The sequence below is a fragment of the Chinchilla lanigera genome, unplaced genomic scaffold (genome assembly GCF_000276665.1).
Source record: "Chinchilla lanigera isolate Chin_1 unplaced genomic scaffold, ChiLan1.0 scaffold00047, whole genome shotgun sequence".
Classification (NCBI taxonomy): Eukaryota; Metazoa; Chordata; class Mammalia; order Rodentia; family Chinchillidae; genus Chinchilla; species Chinchilla lanigera.
In genome coordinates, this window is record NW_004955448.1 from 2,090,964 (window position 1) to 2,111,079 (window position 20,116).

Sequence of the window (20,116 nt, forward strand, 5' to 3'; positions counted from 1 at the left end):
TATTCCCAGGGGTTGTTCAAAGTTTGAATGATTCACACACATCTGTGGGTGGGCAACTGCAGTCGGTGCATGGTGGGCCAATTGTGTCACTGTTTCTCTGTGTCATGATAGATCTCAATTGAGCGGTGGCGGCCAGCCTGAGGGCCAGCGCGCAACAGCGCTCGCCGCCGCATGGCTCCCCATGCGCTGGGGGCCCACCCTCCGGGAGCCAGCAGGCAGGAAGCTAGCCAGCCAGAAGGCTGGCGCTCCCCACCCGCAGCTCCCTGTGCGCCAGAAGCCCTCCTTCCGGGGAACCACGAGGCCCTGGAGGTTAATTTCTTTCAGGACTTGAAATATGTCACTCCAGCTCTTCTTAATTTGAGGGTTTGTGCTGAGAAGTCTTCTGTGATTTTGATGGACTTTCCTTTATAGGTGATCTGTTTCTTTTCTCTAACAGCTTTTAATATTCTGTTCTTGTGCTGAATTTCTGGAATCTTGATTGTTATATGTGTGGGTGTAGATTTATGTTGGTTATGGCTACTTGGAGTTCTGTATGCTTCACTTACTGTATGTCAGATTCTTTTCCCATGCTTAGGAAATTTTCTGTTATTACTTCTGCAAATAGTTTTTTTTATGTCATTTGTGTTGATTCCTGCTTTTTCATTGACAGCAGTCTTATTTTTGTTTGCATCATCTTGCAGCTGTTGTATTGTTATCTCCTGATACTTTGTTATTTTTAAGAGATCTTTCCTTTCATGATCATTAGCCAGGATCCTGTCTTTAAGGTCTGAAAGTCTGTCTTCAGTTTCATTCAAGCAGTTTTGCCAACTTTCAATTGAATTTTTAATTTCCTGGATATGTCTTTGAATCCATTTCATGTGTTCTATTTCTTTCTGTTTTGGTCATTGATGGTTTCCATCCTTTTCCTATCATCATCTATGTTTTTTCTATCTCTACACTAGATTCAATGAGCAATTCCTTTATGAATGTTGACATTTGTTTTTTATCTGAAAGATTATTATTATTTTTTTTTTCTGGTACTGGGAATCAAACTCACGTCTCGCTTGTGAAAGATTATTTCTGATCTGATTTCCTTTATAGGCTCATGGATTTGTTTCTTTACTTTGGTTGCTATCATTTCAGAAATTTCAGGTGTATGTCTTCCATTTTCCTCTTTTTTGGACTCCTGGACTTGTTCTGGGTGGGTTTGAAGTCTGAGGTTGCATTTTGCTTCTATGTCTTGTCATTTCCTATTTCAAAAAAAATTATATTATGTTTTTTGTGTTGATCCTTGTAAGTTTTTGTAGTAGGTAGCTACATCATTAGTATCGAGGCCTCTTTAGAAAAAATCGGTTCCTCAGGGATGTCTTCTGCGTGTAGGAGGTTCTTGGTCTGTGTCTCTTTCAAGATTCTACCTTCCCAATTAATTAAGAGTGGGATGTTGGTATCTGTTTGAAAGAGATGTTTTATTATCCTATCCAAGGCATGGCCATTTCCCCGTGCTCTCAGATCCATGCTTTTTCACCTCTGTTGGGGTCTTTCTAATCCATTATGTAACCACCTCTCCCATCTGTCTTCATTGTTTCCCTCCCTCCAGCTGTATCTTCTCAGTAAGGAAGATGTACACACACACACACACACACACACACACACACACACACACACACTAGCCTGGCCTGGACTTAGAGACCCTGTAATTATTTCCTGTCCTCAGTCTGTTCCTTTATACCCCAGGAACTTTTCTCTGGACCCTCAGCTCCCATTGCCTCCTCAGCTCCTGCAAGGACCTCCTCTCCCCACCATGGCATTAAAGCTGCTTTGGAAAGGTTCCTGTGTCTTTCTGATCATAACATTCTAAGTACTATTTTCACTGTCTCTCATTTGACATCTCTGCGGGGTCCTCCTTTGACTGCCCCCACCTAGTTGCCTTCCATCTTACTGATGCTCCATCTCCTTTGCAAGTTCTTCACCTCCATAAATATATTGTTTTCTAGGACACATCTTTGTCTACCTTCTCATTTAGTTGTCGTCCTTGGGGAAACATCATCTCCAGTTATGGATTCAAATCCTGCCCCTGATGTGCCCCAGCAGATCTATCCCAGGCTTTTCTTTTAACTTCCAACTTAGTGCACGAGATGATGAAATATACAGTGAGTGTTTAAATTTAAAAATGCATTACAGTAACAGACACATTGCTGTTAATCCCCTTCAAAATACTCCCTCTTACTTCCAACACGTCTATTCTGTCATTCTTGATACTTTCTAAAGCCGTTCTAAAAGTCCTCTTTCATCTTTCACAAGCTGTGAGGAAAAACATACAGTGACTGCCGCTGCTGAACACCATTCAATGAAAAGGAAGGTTTGTTAAAAACATTATGGTGTGTCCTCATCCACCTTGTACACTGAGTCTGGCTGTTCTCCAAAGTCAAAATGACCATGAAAGGTAAACAGTTTGAATGGATTTAGAACACTAAGGCAGCCAGTACAACACAAAACATGAAAAAGACTTCCACAGCTGTTTCAGAAAGTAGTAGAATGATAAGATAAATGTGTTCAAAGTTAGGGGGAATATTTTGAGGGGGATGTCTTTTACTGTAATAATTTTTTTTTAAATTTAAACACATGGTTTTTTTGGTCATACCTCATATAACTGATGGACACCTTTTATTCATGTTCCACAGGTGGGAATGCATATTCAACATGACCAAAACCAATTTCATCTTCCCTTTAAAGTTCTCCCATCTGTATTTGTAATCTCAGTGAATTGTAATAAATATCCCTCCAGCAGAAATCTGGGGTTTAACCTCTGTCTCCAACTTCTGTTGGTTTTTGCATCTGAGTATTTTGGAAAGAGTTCCCATCTTTTCCATTCTTCTGTCACTGCTTTGGTTTGAACCACCAAATATCGCTGGCCTCTCACACTATTCTTCTACCCACCATTTGCTCTTCGTCCCATCCATCTTCTGTGCTACCACATACTTTATCTTGCTTAAATGGCTTCACACTGCTTGCAAAATAAAATCAACTACCTTGGTAGAGCAGACAAGGGCTCTTGCCCCTTGGCCACTGCTTTCCTTTCTTGTCTCCTAAAGCTGCCTTCCAGGATTGTCTTCCTCTTCCTCATTCTCACACATACTCCATACTCAGGCCTCCACCAGTGCTTCACACCTTTACTTGGAAATATTCTTCAATGTAATCTATTGACACCTAGTTAGCATTTAGATTTAAAATGTGTGCCCTTTTCCAAATTCTTAAATATTCAGAGGCTGGGCGTTTGGAAAGTGATTGGATCATGAGGACTCTAATTTTGTCAGTGGATTAGTTTACCAATGGACTTATACTTTGGAGGCATTATTGGAAAATGATAAAAACTTTGAAGGGGTGGATCATGGGTGTGACCTTGATAATTATATTTGCCACTGGCCCCTTCCTTTTGGGCTCTTTCCTTTTCTCTCTACTTCCTGGATGCCAAGAGGTGAGCAATTTTTCTCCACCATGCCCTTTTGCCATGATCTTTCTGCCTTGCCACAGAACTTAAAGCAATGGAGCCAGCTGACCATGGACTGAAACCTCTGAAACCATAAGCACAAATATATCTTTCATCTTTTAAATTGTTTTTTTGAGTGTTTTGTCACAGTGATGAAAATCTCACTAACACAGCTAGCTGATTATCTGAGCTTTTTTGTGATTTCCCTGTACCTTGCCCTCCACAGAGAGTAACTCTCCTTCTTGGAGCTTTCTGAAAACATACAGTAATTGAGACAGTAATTAATGCTATTCAACCATCAATGGCTGTGGCTCTTCCTCATTCTGGGCTCATATAGAATTGTACATCTTGGCCCCACAGAAGTTAGGTGTGGCTGTGTAACATGCCCTGGCTGATGAAATATAAGTGGAAGTAGCATGTGTGAGTTCCAGGTCAGAGAATTTAATTGCCAGTGCAAGGGCCTCCACAATTCTTTCTTTCAGTTATAACAGTTGACATTCCAGATGGTAGCAGTGTCCTGAATTAGACCTACAGTGGATCTCTGAAAAAAATATATGTACTGTGAACAAGAAACACATCTTTTTTATTTAAATCTATAAAATTTAGGCTTACTTGTTTTTAAAATACAATCTCACCTATCCTGATAGTTCTCTCCAGTGGTTGGTTACTTTAGAACCCTTCTGCTAGATTTGCAATTGCTGAACAAGCATCTTTAAAAATTCTTATGACATTTGCATGTAGCAGAACACAAAGACACATAATAGGCACTCAGTAATCGTCTGGGGAGAAATGAAGGGTCATGTGTACTTTCTTTAGCTTGTCAATAATTTGTCTTCCATGTAAAATCATGCTGATTGTTGGAGGGTAATAAAAATACATTTTTTCTAACTACTAAATATGTTCCTTTATTGCTTGCCATTAATCCATGTCTTTGATATATATAAATGTATGATGTTCATTTCAGTTATTTGAAAATTTATTTCATTTCTATCCACTGGATTCTTTGTTGTGTTTTACCCTGAAACTTTGATATCCTTTTATCTATTCCTGATTCCAGCACAAGAGTCATATCTTTTAACCTACACATCTTAAAACAGGGGTTAGTAACTTGAGTGTTAATCTATACTGAATGGCGTTAAATAGAATAACAGGCGATTGACTGTATCATCAAAGCAAGAAGGGTAGAATTGCTTGTGGAAGGGAAAACAAACGGCCAAGCTGTAGATGAGAGGCAACACCGCAGGTTGGACAGAGCATAGCTTTTGTAGTTAGGAAAGTTTGGGTTTAATCTGGTTTTGCTCTTTACAATGCCAGTGGGTCTCCATACACCTGAGATCTCTTATCTATAAACATGAATAGTAAAATAGCTGATCCCACAGAAATAGAGAGTAGAATAATGGTTATCAGAGCCCGGGCATAGTGGGCAACTTTGTCAACATGTCCACCGTTATAGTCAGATACTAGGAATAAGTTCTCATGCTCTGTTGCACAGTAAGGTGCCTATAGCTAACCATAGCGTATTGTATTCTTAAAAATATGTAGAAGAAAGGATTTTGCACATTTTACCCTAAAGACATGAAACCTGTGTGAGGTGCTAGATATGCTAATTGCTTTAATTTGATCATCATAAAACATACATGTATTAAAATATCACATTGTAGCCCATGAATATGTATAATTATTTTGTGTCAATTGAAAGTAAAAATTAAGAAAAGAAATGTCACAGAGAAATACCAACAAGATCTTTTATGTGGAAGCTCTTTGTAAATTTGAAGTAATTGCCTAAACATTTTTTTAACCTGATGAGAACAGCAGGAGGGCTGCGCTCTGAGAAGAGAGAAGGATGTGGGAACTCAGCGCAGTGCATCTTTGAGTCTGAGACTCAGTCACTGGGCTTGGGCGACAGCGGTTTGGCCCATAGGTCGTCAGAGAGCATATGTGCCCCACTTCCCTAGGAGGCTTTGCATGGAAGTCAGGCTAGCTTCTGTCTTGTAGCTGAGTGTTTTTTTTTTTTAAACTTTTTCCCCCTGATCAGATGGGTCATTATTGCTATAAATAATCTTGGAACTTTGGATTTATATCTAATTACTTATTTGATACCTGTCACACGCTTTCCTCACTGTCTGATATATTGCCCCCATTCTCATTTCTATTTCTCTTGTGCAGTTTCCTGGACATTTTCTGTAATGGTTTGTCTAAAATGATGTTTGGAATGATACCACACCTCTAAAGGAGACCCCTGGGAGTCTCTTGGAAGGAGCAGAGCCCTTCCATAGGAGACAGACAGATGGAGGTCAAGACGTTAGCTTTGCCTCTGATAAAGTGATTAGAGAACATGGCTTAGATGCTCCCCAAGTAGGCGGCTTCACCCATGCACACAGGCAGGCCTGGGCAGCAGGAGGCCAGCTTGCCAAGGACGGCCCTGTGTTCTTTAATTTAGCCAGTCACCGAACAGTTTTCTGTAACTGGTGAGCAGATTTGCAAATAGGGGAGATCTTCAAGTTTGAGACTAAGAATGCTCAGTTCCTTACTCGTTTCCCCTCAGGCCAGGTGTGTGTCGATAAAGCAGAGGGCCCTTCACAGAGCGATGTAGCTAAAGGAATGGGAACACAGATCTTGGCTTGAGTTTGACCAGTCAGCCTCCAAGCATGGAGGAGCAGTGCTAAGTACTGGCACTCGCACCTGCCTTTCCTCTGGCGGCTTCCCCCATCCCTAACGGGGAGGGCCTCTCCCTCTTGGCTTCCCCCGCTTCCACCTGGCTTGGCCATCATCGATCACCTTGGCCATCCTCAGCCTTGGCTGCATGCTCAAATCAGCTGGGGAGCATTCCAGTGCTCAGGCCCCGCCCCTGAAGATCCAGCTTCAATTGGTCTGGGATGGAGCCTGGCATTAGGAGTTTTAAAAGCTCCCCAGGTGATTCTAAATCGCAGCCAAGGTCATGGGCCACTGATCTAATAGTTTTGGTCTCATCAACCCTTCTTGCCTTCATCTGGCCAGATGTGCAGTGCAGATAATGCCATCTGTGAAGCTGTTGGAATTCAGGCAGCCTCTGATAGTGATATCAGCAATGGTGCAGTGACTTCTTCCCAGATTAAAGCCACAAAGGTAGCCTTAGAGGTCTTGTTTTTCTTCTCAACTTGCCCTTCTCCACATGAAAAGTGTGTTTTTTAAAAAAAGTATTTGGCCTCTTGGTGCTCAGCTATTCATTTTCTTGAAATAGAATGAAAGAAGATTTCTTTCTTTTTACAGAAATGCTCTTGATCTGACTTTCCCCTCAGCCCATCTGCAGCCAGTCATTATGAAAATCCAGTAAAAGACATTCCCTGACATAAGCTCGATGCATTCATCTCCCTTAATATCACCCATAATCTCATGCCCAGGTATTGAACCAGGCTTCTGATGGCCACGTGGCCAGGCAAAATGAAATCCATGGCCCCAGCACTTAAAAGGAGTGGACCTGATGATACGGTAGAACCATTTAAAATACATTTTTCTCCGCACCTCACCTGAATTTCTCTCAGCTGAAGTGTATCCACCTGACTCAGGCCCATTCAGATGCAGCCGTCAGTGAGTCTTAATCACCGTGGTGGCTTAGGGACGGCAGCTGCTCTGGCACATATGTGTCTCTGATAACAGAACCCATTTAACTGCTCCTAATCCACAGGGGTATGATTATGTTGGGGTAATAACTCCTGAGAATGGCTTTGCCACAGTTACAACATGCTGAGAGGGAGCAAAATATGAACTCTGCATGAATTAGTCTGCCAGGTACAACATTTGCTATTGGGCAATTCTACCATACCTGTAACAAAAGTGTAGCATGCCACACCCCATCCTGGTGTCTAAATGCATGACTAGATGGGAGGCAAGTTTGTCATTCTTTAATGTGCATGAATTTTGCTTTTGAAAATATGCCTATAGCTTTATAAAACCCCAACATATTTCAGAGACTAAAATGATCTTTTGTTTCATTTTTTAAAAAGCAAGTCTTTAATTCATGCTCCAATACTATTCCACTGATAAGACACCAGTTCTTAAAATGAATAAAGTGCTCGTACCTGTGTTTCTTTTGGTCCCTGGCTCAGCTTTGAAACTGTTTATGTCACCCCAAGAAAGTCTGACATTTTGTTAATTGCTCCAGCGAAATCATTGCTGTAGTGGAAGCAACTGACTGAAGATTGTACCATAAAGTCCTTACCTGGTAGTAATTGCTATGATTTGTGCTTAGATGTCCTCCCCACCCCCTGCCAAAGCCTCATGTAGTCATAGGTATAGCTTTTTTCAGAGGAGGTTGGACCTAGAGTCTGTGATGCTGGAATTGATTCGTAATGCAATGCTAGGATCAAGGGAACCAGGGTTAAGAGTGTGAGTGTTACTCACCCTAGGTAGCCTGGATAAGATATAAGGGATAGAAAAAGCTGTGGTTGTCCCTTTTTGCTTTGCTACCTTCTGCCCACCATGAACTATTTCTCCTCTGTGATGCCTGTCTGCCATGCCACCCTGCTCTGGAGTCAGCCAATTATGGACTGAAACCTCTATAAACTGTGAACTAAATAAACCTTTCCTCCTTTGGCTTTGGGTGATGGGTATTTTGTCTCAGCACTGAGAAAAGTGCTAAGACACTAATCTTCAGTCAGCTACACAAAGTGTAGTTGCATATCTCTGCCTTAAACCTCAGCAGTCAGCCTCAAGGCAGTATCAATCACATAACCCAAAGATTAGAACAAAGCATGTGACCTGCTCAACCTAGATCATTAAACAGGCTTGACTTGATTATTTTCCCTTCCAAAGATCAAAGACTAGGGTTTATGTATCATGACATTGAAATGTGAAATAAAGAAACAGTAATTCAAGTTACATGGGCACATAAGAACAAGTGGTTGTGAAGTATGGTTATTTTTAAGATAGATGATGTGGCTTGACGATGTTGCTCAGTCGGGGAGTATGTGCACACCTGAGGCAGTGGGCTCAGTACCCTAGCACAGCGCAAACACACACACACACACACAGATGGAGAAATTGAAGGCTAATCTTACACTGCCTTCATCTTTTGGAAACCTTTTTGCATATTTTGAGTAGGCAAGATTTGGCAAAGGAAAGAGTATGATTCTTTATATGCCTCTGAGTTTGAATCAGGTCTGCTACGTATTGGCTTTTGTGACTTCCGGAACAAATCCCAACCTCTTTCCAGTATTGCAACTGTTTCCAGTTCTCATGTTTGTCCAAGACTTCCTCCTCCTGACATGGCTCATGGAGGGATTGGGGAGAATATATGAAAATGCTTGGAGCCTATGAGGTACTCAGTAAGTGGGTAGAAGAAATACACACTTGCTTCCTTCTGAAATGCCTGAAAGCCTTTGGAATGAATGAATTACCCTCAGAAATTAGAAAAGAAAGCAGAAGAGTGAGATCAGTTTTGGAGTCATAACCTAATAGGTAAAGTTATATTACGGGGTTGAGTTCCAGAGCTCTCCAAACCATAAGCATGTTAAGTGAAATAAGCCAGGCACAGAAAAACAAGCACCTCATGGACGCACTCGTGCAATTTTAAAAAGTTGACCTCATGAGAGTTGTGAGTAGAGCTGTGGTCACCAGAGGCTGGGGAGAATAGAAGAGAGATAGAGAAGTGGAGAAGTTGGTGAGTGGGTAATAAGTTACAGTGACATGGGAGTAAGAAGTTCTGGTAGGCTTTGCTCAGTAGGATGAATATGGATCCAAGTAATGTACTGCGTATCTTCAAAAGCTGGAAGAAAGGATTATGAAAGTTTTCACCATAAAGAAATGATAAATGTTTGAGAAGATAGATATATTTATCCTGATTTAAACGTCACACAATGTATACATGTATCAAAGCATCACATGGTACCCCATAAATATGTGCATTTTTACGTATCAGTTAAAGTATGTTTAAATTTCAAAAAAGAGAAAAATGGTATCTCTGTCAACCCTTTTTTATGTTAGCTCCCAAGTGTTGAGGGCAATGACCGGTTATTGTACTAGCTTAGGGTGTGGGGTAATGAAAAAGGAAGAAAGGCATGTGTGTTGTGTGTGTGCGCCTGTGTGAGCACACATATCCAAATTTTTTTTTTTTTTTGGTACCAGGACTTGAACTCAGGACCTTGTGCACACCAGGCAGGCACTTGTGCCACTGAGCTGTATCCCCGGCCCTTAAAAATCTTAATTCTTGAACAAGGCTGATTCTGCAAGGCTTTGTTTTGTTTTGACACAGACATTGGAGGATAGTTATCAGGGAATGGAGGGATACAAATCGTTTCTCTGGACTAAAAAGAGACAGCCGGAAGTTCCTTCCCTCAAAAGCATTTCACCCACACTGCTCACTGCTCAGAGGATAGTTTCTGTAGAGTTCCTCTTTTGGGTAAAGAACACCCTTGGAGTGTTAGACCCCCTGATCATTTCTAACTTCTTACATTCAGCAGGTTAAGAAATTAGACTTGAGGGAAAGGAATTTTTTTTCATAAAGATGAAAGAAGAGTTTAGGAAAACTTGGGAAGAGTAGGAGATCAGCTTCCTGCTTTCCGACACTTTCTTTTAGGCTCTCTCAACAACACCTTCGCAGTTCTTCGGGTACTTACGGTGGCTCCTGGATGCCGCCTAAAGGCTCATGGGGCTTTTGAAAGGTGACTGGATTATTTAGGTTTAACGGCGGACTTGTTAGGTGGCGCCTGGTCCCCGTGGGCGTGGCCCGGAACGTTTTTCTCCCTCCCGGGATCTGCTCTCGTCTCTGTTTCCTGGGTGCTGTGGTGTGAGCTGCAGTTGCTCTCTCGTGCCCCTGTGCCGTGCTGTCTTGCCTTGGAACCAGCAGGCTACGGCCCGAAACCTTTACTCACTGCGAGCACAAATAAACCTCTCCTCCTTTAACTTGCAGATGTCGGGTATTTTGTCCCAGTGACAGAAAAGTGACTAAGACAGGAAGCAGCCCTTTCTTAATCACCTCCTTCTTGACTGTGATTTCCCACACAAAAAGCAAAAGATTGTGACAGGAAAGGAAAAGAGTATTCACTCTTATCATGAAATTTGTCTGGGTCCTGATAAATAGCAGATATTTCAGAATACTTTAGAAATCATGAGCTTTGAGAAACGGAGTAAAAGCCCTCGTAACTCACCACTTCTAATAATGGTGGCTGAAATCTGTCAGTGGCGGGGACTTCAAGTGACCGAGACTAGAAGGGTCATGTAATTTTAAAGCTAAAAGGACCTTGTCAAGAATAGCCAGCCACATATATTATAGATTACAGAGCATTTGAACTGGAAAAGATATTAAGAAATTACCTACTTTCAGTTCCCTTTTATGGATGCAAGACTTAAAAATCATTCGTTTGTTAGAACCTCTTTCTGCCATGCCCTGGTTTGAGGGCATCCCAGGACAAATAGTATCCAATCCCCACCTTCTTGAGGATTAGGATGTTCTTGCAAAGGAGAAATACACATTCTCAAACACTTATAGGTGTTTCAGAATAATGAAGAGGACATCAAGATCTAGGCAGGACAGAACAACGCCTGGCTGAGAGAAATTGAAGGTTATTCCTACTCACACATTACTCTCTTTCAGTCAGTTAATTACATTTGTCCCAGTGAGAAATAAAGTCCGTGTATGTGAGACTTTTTTCACAGGGGAAGAGACTAACAATAGGGCCCCTAAGTGAAAAGGTAAAGTGCCTTCTTTCTTTTTTCTCCCACTAGGTAGATTTCCAAGATCAGCTCCCCAGGCTCCCCACAACCTTCTCCTCCACCCTGTTTGCTTCCACATAGGCCCTACTTTGAAGAAGGGAGGGACATCAAAGCCCTTTGGTAACTTTGCCATGGGCCAGGCAATGGCAGAGATGCAGGATGCACATGCTGGTGACAGGTGGGTTTGCTAGGGCACCTCGGATCAGCAGAAGACTAGAGGCAGGGCTGAAAGAGACCATGAAGATGGAGAGTGCCAGCTCGCAGTGATAGGCATAGAGACTCTGCGTCCCACTACAGTACTCTATTCCAAAGTGTGTTCCAGAAGCCACCTTCTTGCTCACAGAAGTAGTTTCAGCATGCTCTCTGCAATCTAGGTCATACGCCTCATTTGGTAAAGAAACTCTACTTTTCTAAAATGTGAAGTAAGCTAAATCTCTGTTAAGCTTTTTACAAATTTTCAGTCATAAGGTCCAAATTCAGATGCTTTACAAAGTATGACTAAAGTTACAAGCTGTGATACACGACTAGTTAAATTTTATTTTTCACATTAAAAAAAAGATTCCATATGTTTTACCAGCTCATTGAATTGCCTTGGCAATGACTAGATCAGTATATCTAGGAATGATTGATACCATATGATTCTCGGTTTCATATTTTGATGATGTTCTGAAATGTTTGAAACCACCAAAACAGAAACCCACCCACAGACTCTGAGCTCAGAACTAGCAGTTTTTGTCTTATTGGCTACATCTAGAGTTTAAACATCATCATTAAAATTTTACAAGTGACATATCAGGGAAAATTAAGCCCACCAGTTGTGTTGCCTTGAAAGGAAAACCTTCCTTCATTATAATGAATGAAATTGTGTGCTAGGTATGAATGCTAGTGACCTCTAGAAAATGAACCACTGACCCATAACTGCATGAGAATCCTCCAGAGTAAATGAGGCGGAAGTTTTCCCAGCATAACTGTGCATGCTAGCAGGGCAGATTCTTGTTATAATTAAAAGAGATAGAGTGCCCAATGGGGAACATTTAATAGGAACAAACATGACTACACTGTCGAACTATTCTTCTGGTACAGTCCTCATTCTCATGTTGTGCCATATATCTAGGTTTTAAAAGTGACACAAACATTGCGCATAAAAATAACACACATAGACTTGTACAGCAGAGCCACTAAAAAGTCATTTAGAATATGGACACTATCAATGGCCAATTTATTCAGAGTGAATCTTCTTCTAAATCTGTACTGTCTAATCCAGTAGCCATTAAAATGAGCACTTGAAATGTGGCTACACTGCGTTAGGCATGCTATGAGTATAAAGCAATAATTTCAAAGCACTAAGAAAAACAAAAGAATGTGAAATAGCTCAACAATTTTTATATTGAATACATGTTAAAAAGGACAGTATTCTGGGTGTCTTGGGTTAAGGAAAATGTATCATTAAGTTCATTTAACCTGTTTTTGCTTTTTTAAAAATGTGGCTATTAGCACATTTTAAATTACATATGTTCTTTGCATTTATAGCTTGCACTGTATTTCTATTAGCCAATCCTGGCCTAAAGGAACAGTTTGGATAAGCAAAATAGAATTTGACAGTGCAACAGAATTGAAATTCGTATTAACTGATGATAACAACACACAAAAAACCAACCATAAAGTGATTGTATCTCGATGTTACCTTTTCCATTCCTCCCACACGGAAAGCTTCTGCAGATCCAAATGTTTGCTTAATAGCTTTCTAGAGGAGCAATGAAAAAGGAGAAAGTTCTGAGAAATGAGTTGTGCTCTGCTCATAAGTTGGTCTCCAGAAGAAAGAGAAAAGAATCAGAGGCCCTCAGAGAGCTTTCTTGAAGAAAGCTAATAGGGAGAAGACACTTGGGCCTCTTATTCTTTTATATGAAAAGGGTTTATACTTTTCTATCAAGAAGAATATCAGAGGACTCCTACTTCAGTGATACATTGATGAAATATCGTTGCCAGCATCACGGTATTTGCAGTGAGAAAACGTGAACCCCAAACATATTGCAGTGGGACTGTAAACTTTGAGACTGCTGTATATCCCAAGGCATGTTGATTAGGAAGTTTTAACACTGACAGGGATGTTTATTTAAATGAGCATTGTGCTCTTTGGGGAGCCCAATTAACCTGTTTATTCTCAGGTTTCGCCAGCATTTTATGTTTCATTGAAAGAGATACTTCTATGCTTCGGCAGAAAAAAATCATATTATTAGTATACTTCTCTGGAATTCACCAAAATGAATGAGATTCTAACATGAATACTTACATGCAGTGTAGGGATAATGCTTAGTATGTACAGTCTGTGGTACACAGAGATGGTTGTCACCATGGAACAAATGAGTGACTTAAGTTTTCTTCACTAGGTTGGGGAGCTGTTTGGGGTACTGTGGAGACTAATGCAACTTGGGGTGTAGGTGAGGGTGTTGTTTTGGCCCCACCAGCTCTGTTAGTCCTGACAGAAAGCAAGCCGGGGGGCATCTGATTGGAACAACTTCTTCACAGACAGACCCAGCACAAAAGGAAACAGATTCAAAAATTATTTTCAGTGAACTGCAAGAGGAAAGAACATGGCCCCATGAAGACTGAATAAAAGAAAGTACGTAAAGTGCTTAGTGTGAAGTAAGGGTTCAGAAACATTTTGCTACTGGTTTGAAACATGTCCCATGGCCTGAGTTGAGTTTACCTCCATCTCACTGCAGCAACTACACAGGCTCCTGAATATTCCCTGTACATGCAGGCTTTTGTCCAAATTCTATGACAAGCTCTACTCACGCTGTCATTGCTGCGACTCATGGTTAAATCATTTCACTCATCCTTATTTTTCCTTTTTTATTTTTCAGTACAGTTGCAGATCACGTAACATTCTGCTTTGTTCTCCTTGCCCCCCTCTAAGGAAAGCTGAGTAGCCTTAACAGCCCCAACGCTTTAATGAACTACAGGTATTCAGTGAAAAGGGTTGTATCCACTTCATCAGATCTACTTGATGATAATTTCTTGAAAAGCTTAAGACTAATTCTTGGGGATTTTCTAGAGCCCTATGAAAATTCATATTAATTTGTAACCTCTGTGAGTTGAAGGTCCCTGTGACTACTAAGAAGATATAAGGAATGTTGCAGAAATATAAATAGACCAGCACTGAAATTTAATTAGACGCTGCATATGTTAATAATAAATTCAATTAATTTCACTTTCTACCTATACGAGAGGAGAAAAGAAACTTGGGCAAAATAATAATTCATTTTAAATGCCTCAATTGGTAACCTCCTTTCCTGAAGAGTGATTTATGCAGTAATTTACTGACTGTGTCTTCATAAGATTGTTCTGAGCCAGCCCTTCTGAAATAATAATAACTTCTGGATGTGTGTTGTGAGAGATATAACAAATGACTTCTTATTAATTTTCACTTAATGAGTTGCCTATTCACATGGTAATTTTTTAAAAATTCCCTTCTTAAGATAAACAGGTTATAAATACTGTGGATAACACTTCCGTTTCACAAAAATCACAACAGGAAAATCTGTCTCATAGTCTCTACATGACTTGAAGGTAAATCAGTTGCAGATTTTCAATACTAAATAGGCATCTAGTTCTTTCCTCATTATCCCAGATCATTTAAAATTTCTGTAGTCAAGTGATTTTAAGTTGGTTAGAAATGAAAACAGATTATTAGCACCAAAGGTCCTGGCAGGGATAAAGGGCATGAGGGCCAGGAAACATGGGCCATGGGTAAAGAAGAAAAGCAGGTAGGATTAGATAAGGAGCCCAGGACACGGGTCCTTTACTACAGAACAAAAGGCAAGAAGAGCATTTCTTACAGCTTTCCTATTTCCCAAGTTCCCCTTTTCAAAAAAAGACTCCGTGATTTCCTACATGAATGGTGATAGTTAGGATTCTTAATTCCTCATGTTTTCAAAATGTTTAACAACCAGTGAACTAAGTGCTGTCATAATAAAAATAGCAAGAATGAACAATTAATAAAATAAAAACAAAAAAACTAAAAAGAAGAAATTACTGAGTCTTACGTATTTCAAATGGTTCACACTGGCTTAAAAAGTCCTGCAGCTGACAGGAAGACCCTGAACATAATTCCTCGCAGCAGTTGGATGAGTGCTCCCAAAGTATTCAATAATGTAAATGCAATTGGTACTTACATGAGAACCGAAAGGGCCTTGCTCCTAACCCGCACTGCCTTACACCCTCTCCGTGGAAAAGCCCATACTGCATCTCACCCATGAACTTGTCCAGCTCCTGTCCTGAGGCATTGACGAGCAGAGCCCCTGTTTTGCAAAGGATGGTGGCTTTAATCCACAGTGGTGTCCCCAGAGCTGTCACAACTCCAAGAGCGCACACAAAGCTTAAGACCCCAGCCATGCAAAAAATGATTTTCTTCTGTTGGTCTGGCATGATGAGAAACAGCCGTTGGGAGGGTGCAGTTCAAAAGCCAGACCTTTGTGCGCATCGAGAAGAGACTGCCTCTGTGTCTGCATTTATTATAGAAGCCGAAGGGACAGATGCCAGCTGAAAAGGAAAATTCACCATGGACCGAAGTTCTCGCCGGGTTGAATGTCAGTCTGTGAAGTTTTCTCCATCACTCACACTTGGCTTCTCTCTTCTTGTGCTGCTTCTTCTCTCTAAATTGAAATCTTTCAACTAAGAATCTGTAAAGTGAAACTCTCTCAAACTACCTTAGAGTATGTCTTCTTGTGTCGCTTGGTAACAAAGGTCTAGGATAACAGATGGAGTCCTCCGTGTAACTTGATAAATGCCTCCCTTCCTCAGCCTGTTGTCTGATTGGGTGAGTTGAAACTTTCAGAAACAGGCTTGACTCTTACGGTAAATTTTCAGCAACTTGAGAAGTTCATCTCCTGATGTGTTTTTAGTTTGCTTTTGTTTCTGGTAGGGGAAAAAGAGGAGCTTTGGCAGAGGTAGGAAGAAGTTGAATAATAGTAATTAATTGAGTTTGAAAATTTTTAATTGTAGCAGGATAAAAATATTGCACTGCACTGGGTCCTGCATGGATATAAATCCCCACAGCAACACAGGGCATTGCCTGCTTACCTCCATCTCTCTGATCCATGACTCAGAAGTGATGTACCAATACAGAAATTCAAATTCTTCTTGGTAAAATTTGAAAATATGGAGATGTGGGTGCAAATATATGGATTTCTAAGTGCTTTCCTTTAAAGCATTTGGCTGCTTCAGTATTACGGAAAAGGACTAGGCTCTGGGTCTAACAAGTACCAGAATGAAGTAGCAGGCAAAGACAAGAAAGGACATTTTAATGGAAAGGGACTGTGGTCACAAAAAATTCACCATAGACCAGCAAGGAAGATTAGCTTTTAGGGAGACAAAAGATAGTCACAAGCAAGACTATGTACCAAAATGGGTTTGTTTAAATTGCAAAGACCTGAAAACTAAAGCTCAGAATTCAGTGACAGCTCCTTTATTCTGCATGTCTCATGAGATTCCTCCCTCTACAAATAGATATACAACTGCTCTCTGTGTGTGTGTGCACACACATACAAGTATATGCGATTACTTGAACATCTACTGAATGCCATGCTATTGTACTGACTTCTGACCTGCAAAGTTAATTTTTAGTACTTAGTGTGTCTGACTCTTTGCTAAGTATTTTACTTGAATTATGTTATTTAATTCTTACAACTGTAGAAAGTGATGTACAAGATGATGATAATTATATTCTTATTTTATAGGTAAGGAGACTGAGATCAGAAAGATCAGGAAACTTGCTGAAAAGGGTATCTGGGATTCAAACAAAGATCTTGGAAATCCGAGGTTTGCGCACTGCTCTAAACAAAGCCCCCAACCTTGAAAACATGGCCAGCACTTCAGTTGTGGCTGAGCTGGGCAGAGTAGCTGATATTAGTTATACGTCTTGGGTTTCTGCAGAACGCAGATATCTGCAAATAGAACTTTCCAGTTGTTCCAGAGCACTTATTTATTCTAGGTCTTATTCTCTTGATCTACCCCTAAGCATATTGGCTTAGAAGAAATTAGTAAATGAAGATTTATTTCACATGTTTGTCAAGCATAAATGAGCCTGTATCTTATGCACATGTTGAAGGGAACTTTGAGGTAGTCTGGGAGGATAGGTGAGCTTTGCAGCAAGCTACCCTCTCTTAGTAGTTGCTCATGCCTGACTTGTTAAAGATAGACAGTGAAGTGTGAACTGGTTCAAGAATGCCAACACCAGTGCATCTTAAGGGAAAGAGGAGAGCAACATAAACCATAATCACAGAAGAAATGGCAGGTAGATCCCAAAGAGGCACTCAAAATAAACTTTCACATATAAGGTTTTTTGTTTCAAGACTTTAAATTTCTCTGTACCTTGACACATAAAAACAACACAATTCAGATTATTTGGGAATCTAGTGATTCTTCCCTTGGATTTATGAATTATTTTTATTTTTTATTTTTATGGTACTGGGGATTGAACTCAGGGCTGTGTGCATGCTCGGCACGCACTCTACCACTAAGCTATATCTCCAGGCCCTCCCTTGGATTTAGAGTAATGGTCATGCTAGCAAAACAAGATGGAACCATGAACCTCCAATACGAACTTCTGTAAGGATGTATATGCCCCACCCACTTTAGAAAATGTAGTTCAAGGTATCTAAGAAGAGTTAAACTTACTACATCAACATATTTGGTAATTGGGAAAGACAGAACATTTCTAAAGCAAAGGAGCAAACCTTACTTACAGTTTAATAGTATTGATACCTGTACAGAAAGGCTATGGTAAAAGAGGAACAGTTAGCATAGGACAGTAGTTTAATTAACCAAAACTTAGTCAAGTGTGTCTGAAGCTGTCCAAGGAGGAAAGATTTGGCTATGGATGTAGAAAGCAGTTTGATCACATCGATTCTTTGGTTTGTATTAGTCTGTAGTGAAGTGATTGATCATTGCCCTATAGAGACATGAGAAAAATAAATATAAAGTAGTGAGTTAATCTTGCGTCTTGGAGTTATGTCATTTCTAATGCTTGTTAAAATTTCCTTTCTTTGGTGAAATAATGGTGGTTGAGTTTTTAATGTCCTTACTTGACAACTTGAAAACTTGCCCAAGCCTCACCCTTTGCTTTACCCCAGTGGTTCTTAGCTTTGCCTGCTCATTGGAATTACTCGAGATTTAAAAGTACTGACGTTTGCATCCTCATCCCTGAGAGTCAGATATATTTGATTTTAGGTTGTGGCCTCAGCATCGAGGCACCCCTGGTGATTGCAATGTTCAGGAAGGTTGAAAAGCACTGCTCTTACCCACATAGCTGCCTGCTGATTACTATGCAGGCTTTGCAAGTATTTCATTGCTGGGATGCATTGAGCACAAATATCCCAGTCACCAGAGAAGAGTATTCTCATAGCACATTGATAAATGGGCATTTGCGTTAAGAGCTCAAACTTTCCTAAAGTTTTTCAGCACCAAGAGCATGATCTCCTCTAAACGTCCTCATGGGTTAGGTTTCAGCATATCCAAGACTGAAGATCAGACCTTGGATCACAGATTTGCCCCCAGATTGCCATGTGGCTGTCAGCAGTGATGTATCCCAGTCATGTGAGGCGGCCCCCCTTGGGTCCCACGCCCACTTCACCCCTTCTCTGTGCAGCTTCCTTTCAAACTTCAGCATCAGCCGCCCACAGCCGCATAGTAGTGTGTGATCCACCCTCTGAGGATGATATAATGGAACCTGGCAGTCATTATGCCTGACAACCTTCTTTTGAAATTTCATCTTAAATGGCTTGAATGACAGTGATGACACCATTTTCCTTGCAGTCTCTCTGAGAATTTGAGTCATTAATGTCAGCAAGTTTTCACCAAGTATCCTACTGAAATCTTCACTTCTTTCACTCTTAATAGGAATACATTGGTGACATAAGAAGATGGAACTAGGCCTCCCCCTCTTCCCTGTGCCCCCTCTCAGTACTAAAGAATGATATAGTTTTCCAGAGGGACTAGAAGACTGCAGAGAGGGGAGCAGAGTGCAGACTCTGTTTCCAGCAGAGCATTCTAGCCTCTGCTCATGCTAGTTTGGCTGAATATTTTTTTCCTTTTGGCCTTTTGAAAACAAAAGCGAAAAAAGGGCTCAAACCAAAGGCAGGTGGATTCTCACCTGACTGTTGCTTCCCAAGTGTAATAGCATGGTAGGCACGGGGTGGAAAAATGACACAGGGTCTGTTATTCAATCAAAAATTCCTCCATTTTTCTGGCACTTACTTTATGTATTTATGAAAATAGTAGTCAGGGTCACTTAAGTGATTCTCATATCATTTCAAAGAGGGAAAATCACTTCCTCAACAGAACCCTAGGTGAAATAAGGGACAAAAATGGAGCTGCTATACTGCAGTGGGGAGCTGCTCTCTCCCTGACCCTGACCCTGCTCTCTCCTTGCTCCTTGTCCTCAACTCTAAAATAAGCTCTGAGAAGCAGAGTTTGGATCATTTAGCTCCTTCTAACTAAAGTCCAGGGGAAGAGGGCAGGGAGGGCAGAGAGCAAGGAGGGGAGAAAAGGGAATGAAAGATGTGTGTGTGTGTGTGTACACCAATACCCCAAAATGAATATATTAGTTAAGGATTGCAAACATATATCAAAAACTTAAAGCACATAAAAATTGTTAAGTTATGGAACTAAAATTTGTCCATCTGCTAGATTATTTGTCCCTTTTCTTCGGTGTAGTAACCTACTAGCTATTACAGAATATTGCCTTGCCTAGGGACACTGCATGGCTGATTATTCCAATTATTAATTTTCAGATTATTTAATGAGAGGTTCTATATTTTGTCTGATTTGTCGCTAGTAGTACTGATTTTGATTTATCCGAATGGATCATTATACTCCGAGGCCTCTCTAACAGAGATTCAACAAGGGTCTATTAAGCTTCCTATTCTAAGACAAGAGGCCTTTGTAAATCTGTCCCATTTT

General features: G+C 40.7%; 1 protein-coding gene across 3 annotated transcripts in view; it reads right to left on the minus strand.

Annotated features, from left to right (window-relative positions):
• Clrn1 (clarin 1) overlaps positions 1 to 15,585 on the minus strand; it is a 43,902-nt gene extending 28,317 nt beyond the window's left edge. For 2 of the 3 annotated variants that reach the window (XM_005393018.2, XM_005393016.2), the window contains exon 1: positions 15,331 to 15,585. In XM_005393018.2, coding sequence (XP_005393075.1) covers positions 15,331 to 15,583 — 253 coding nt within the window. In that variant the 5' untranslated portion in view covers positions 15,584 to 15,585. Of the gene's footprint in view, positions 1 to 3,678; positions 3,715 to 15,326 lie in introns of all 3 variants that reach the window. The other variant, XM_005393017.2, reaches the window with a different exon arrangement.
• Between the last annotated feature and the right edge of the window lie 4,531 nt (positions 15,586 to 20,116).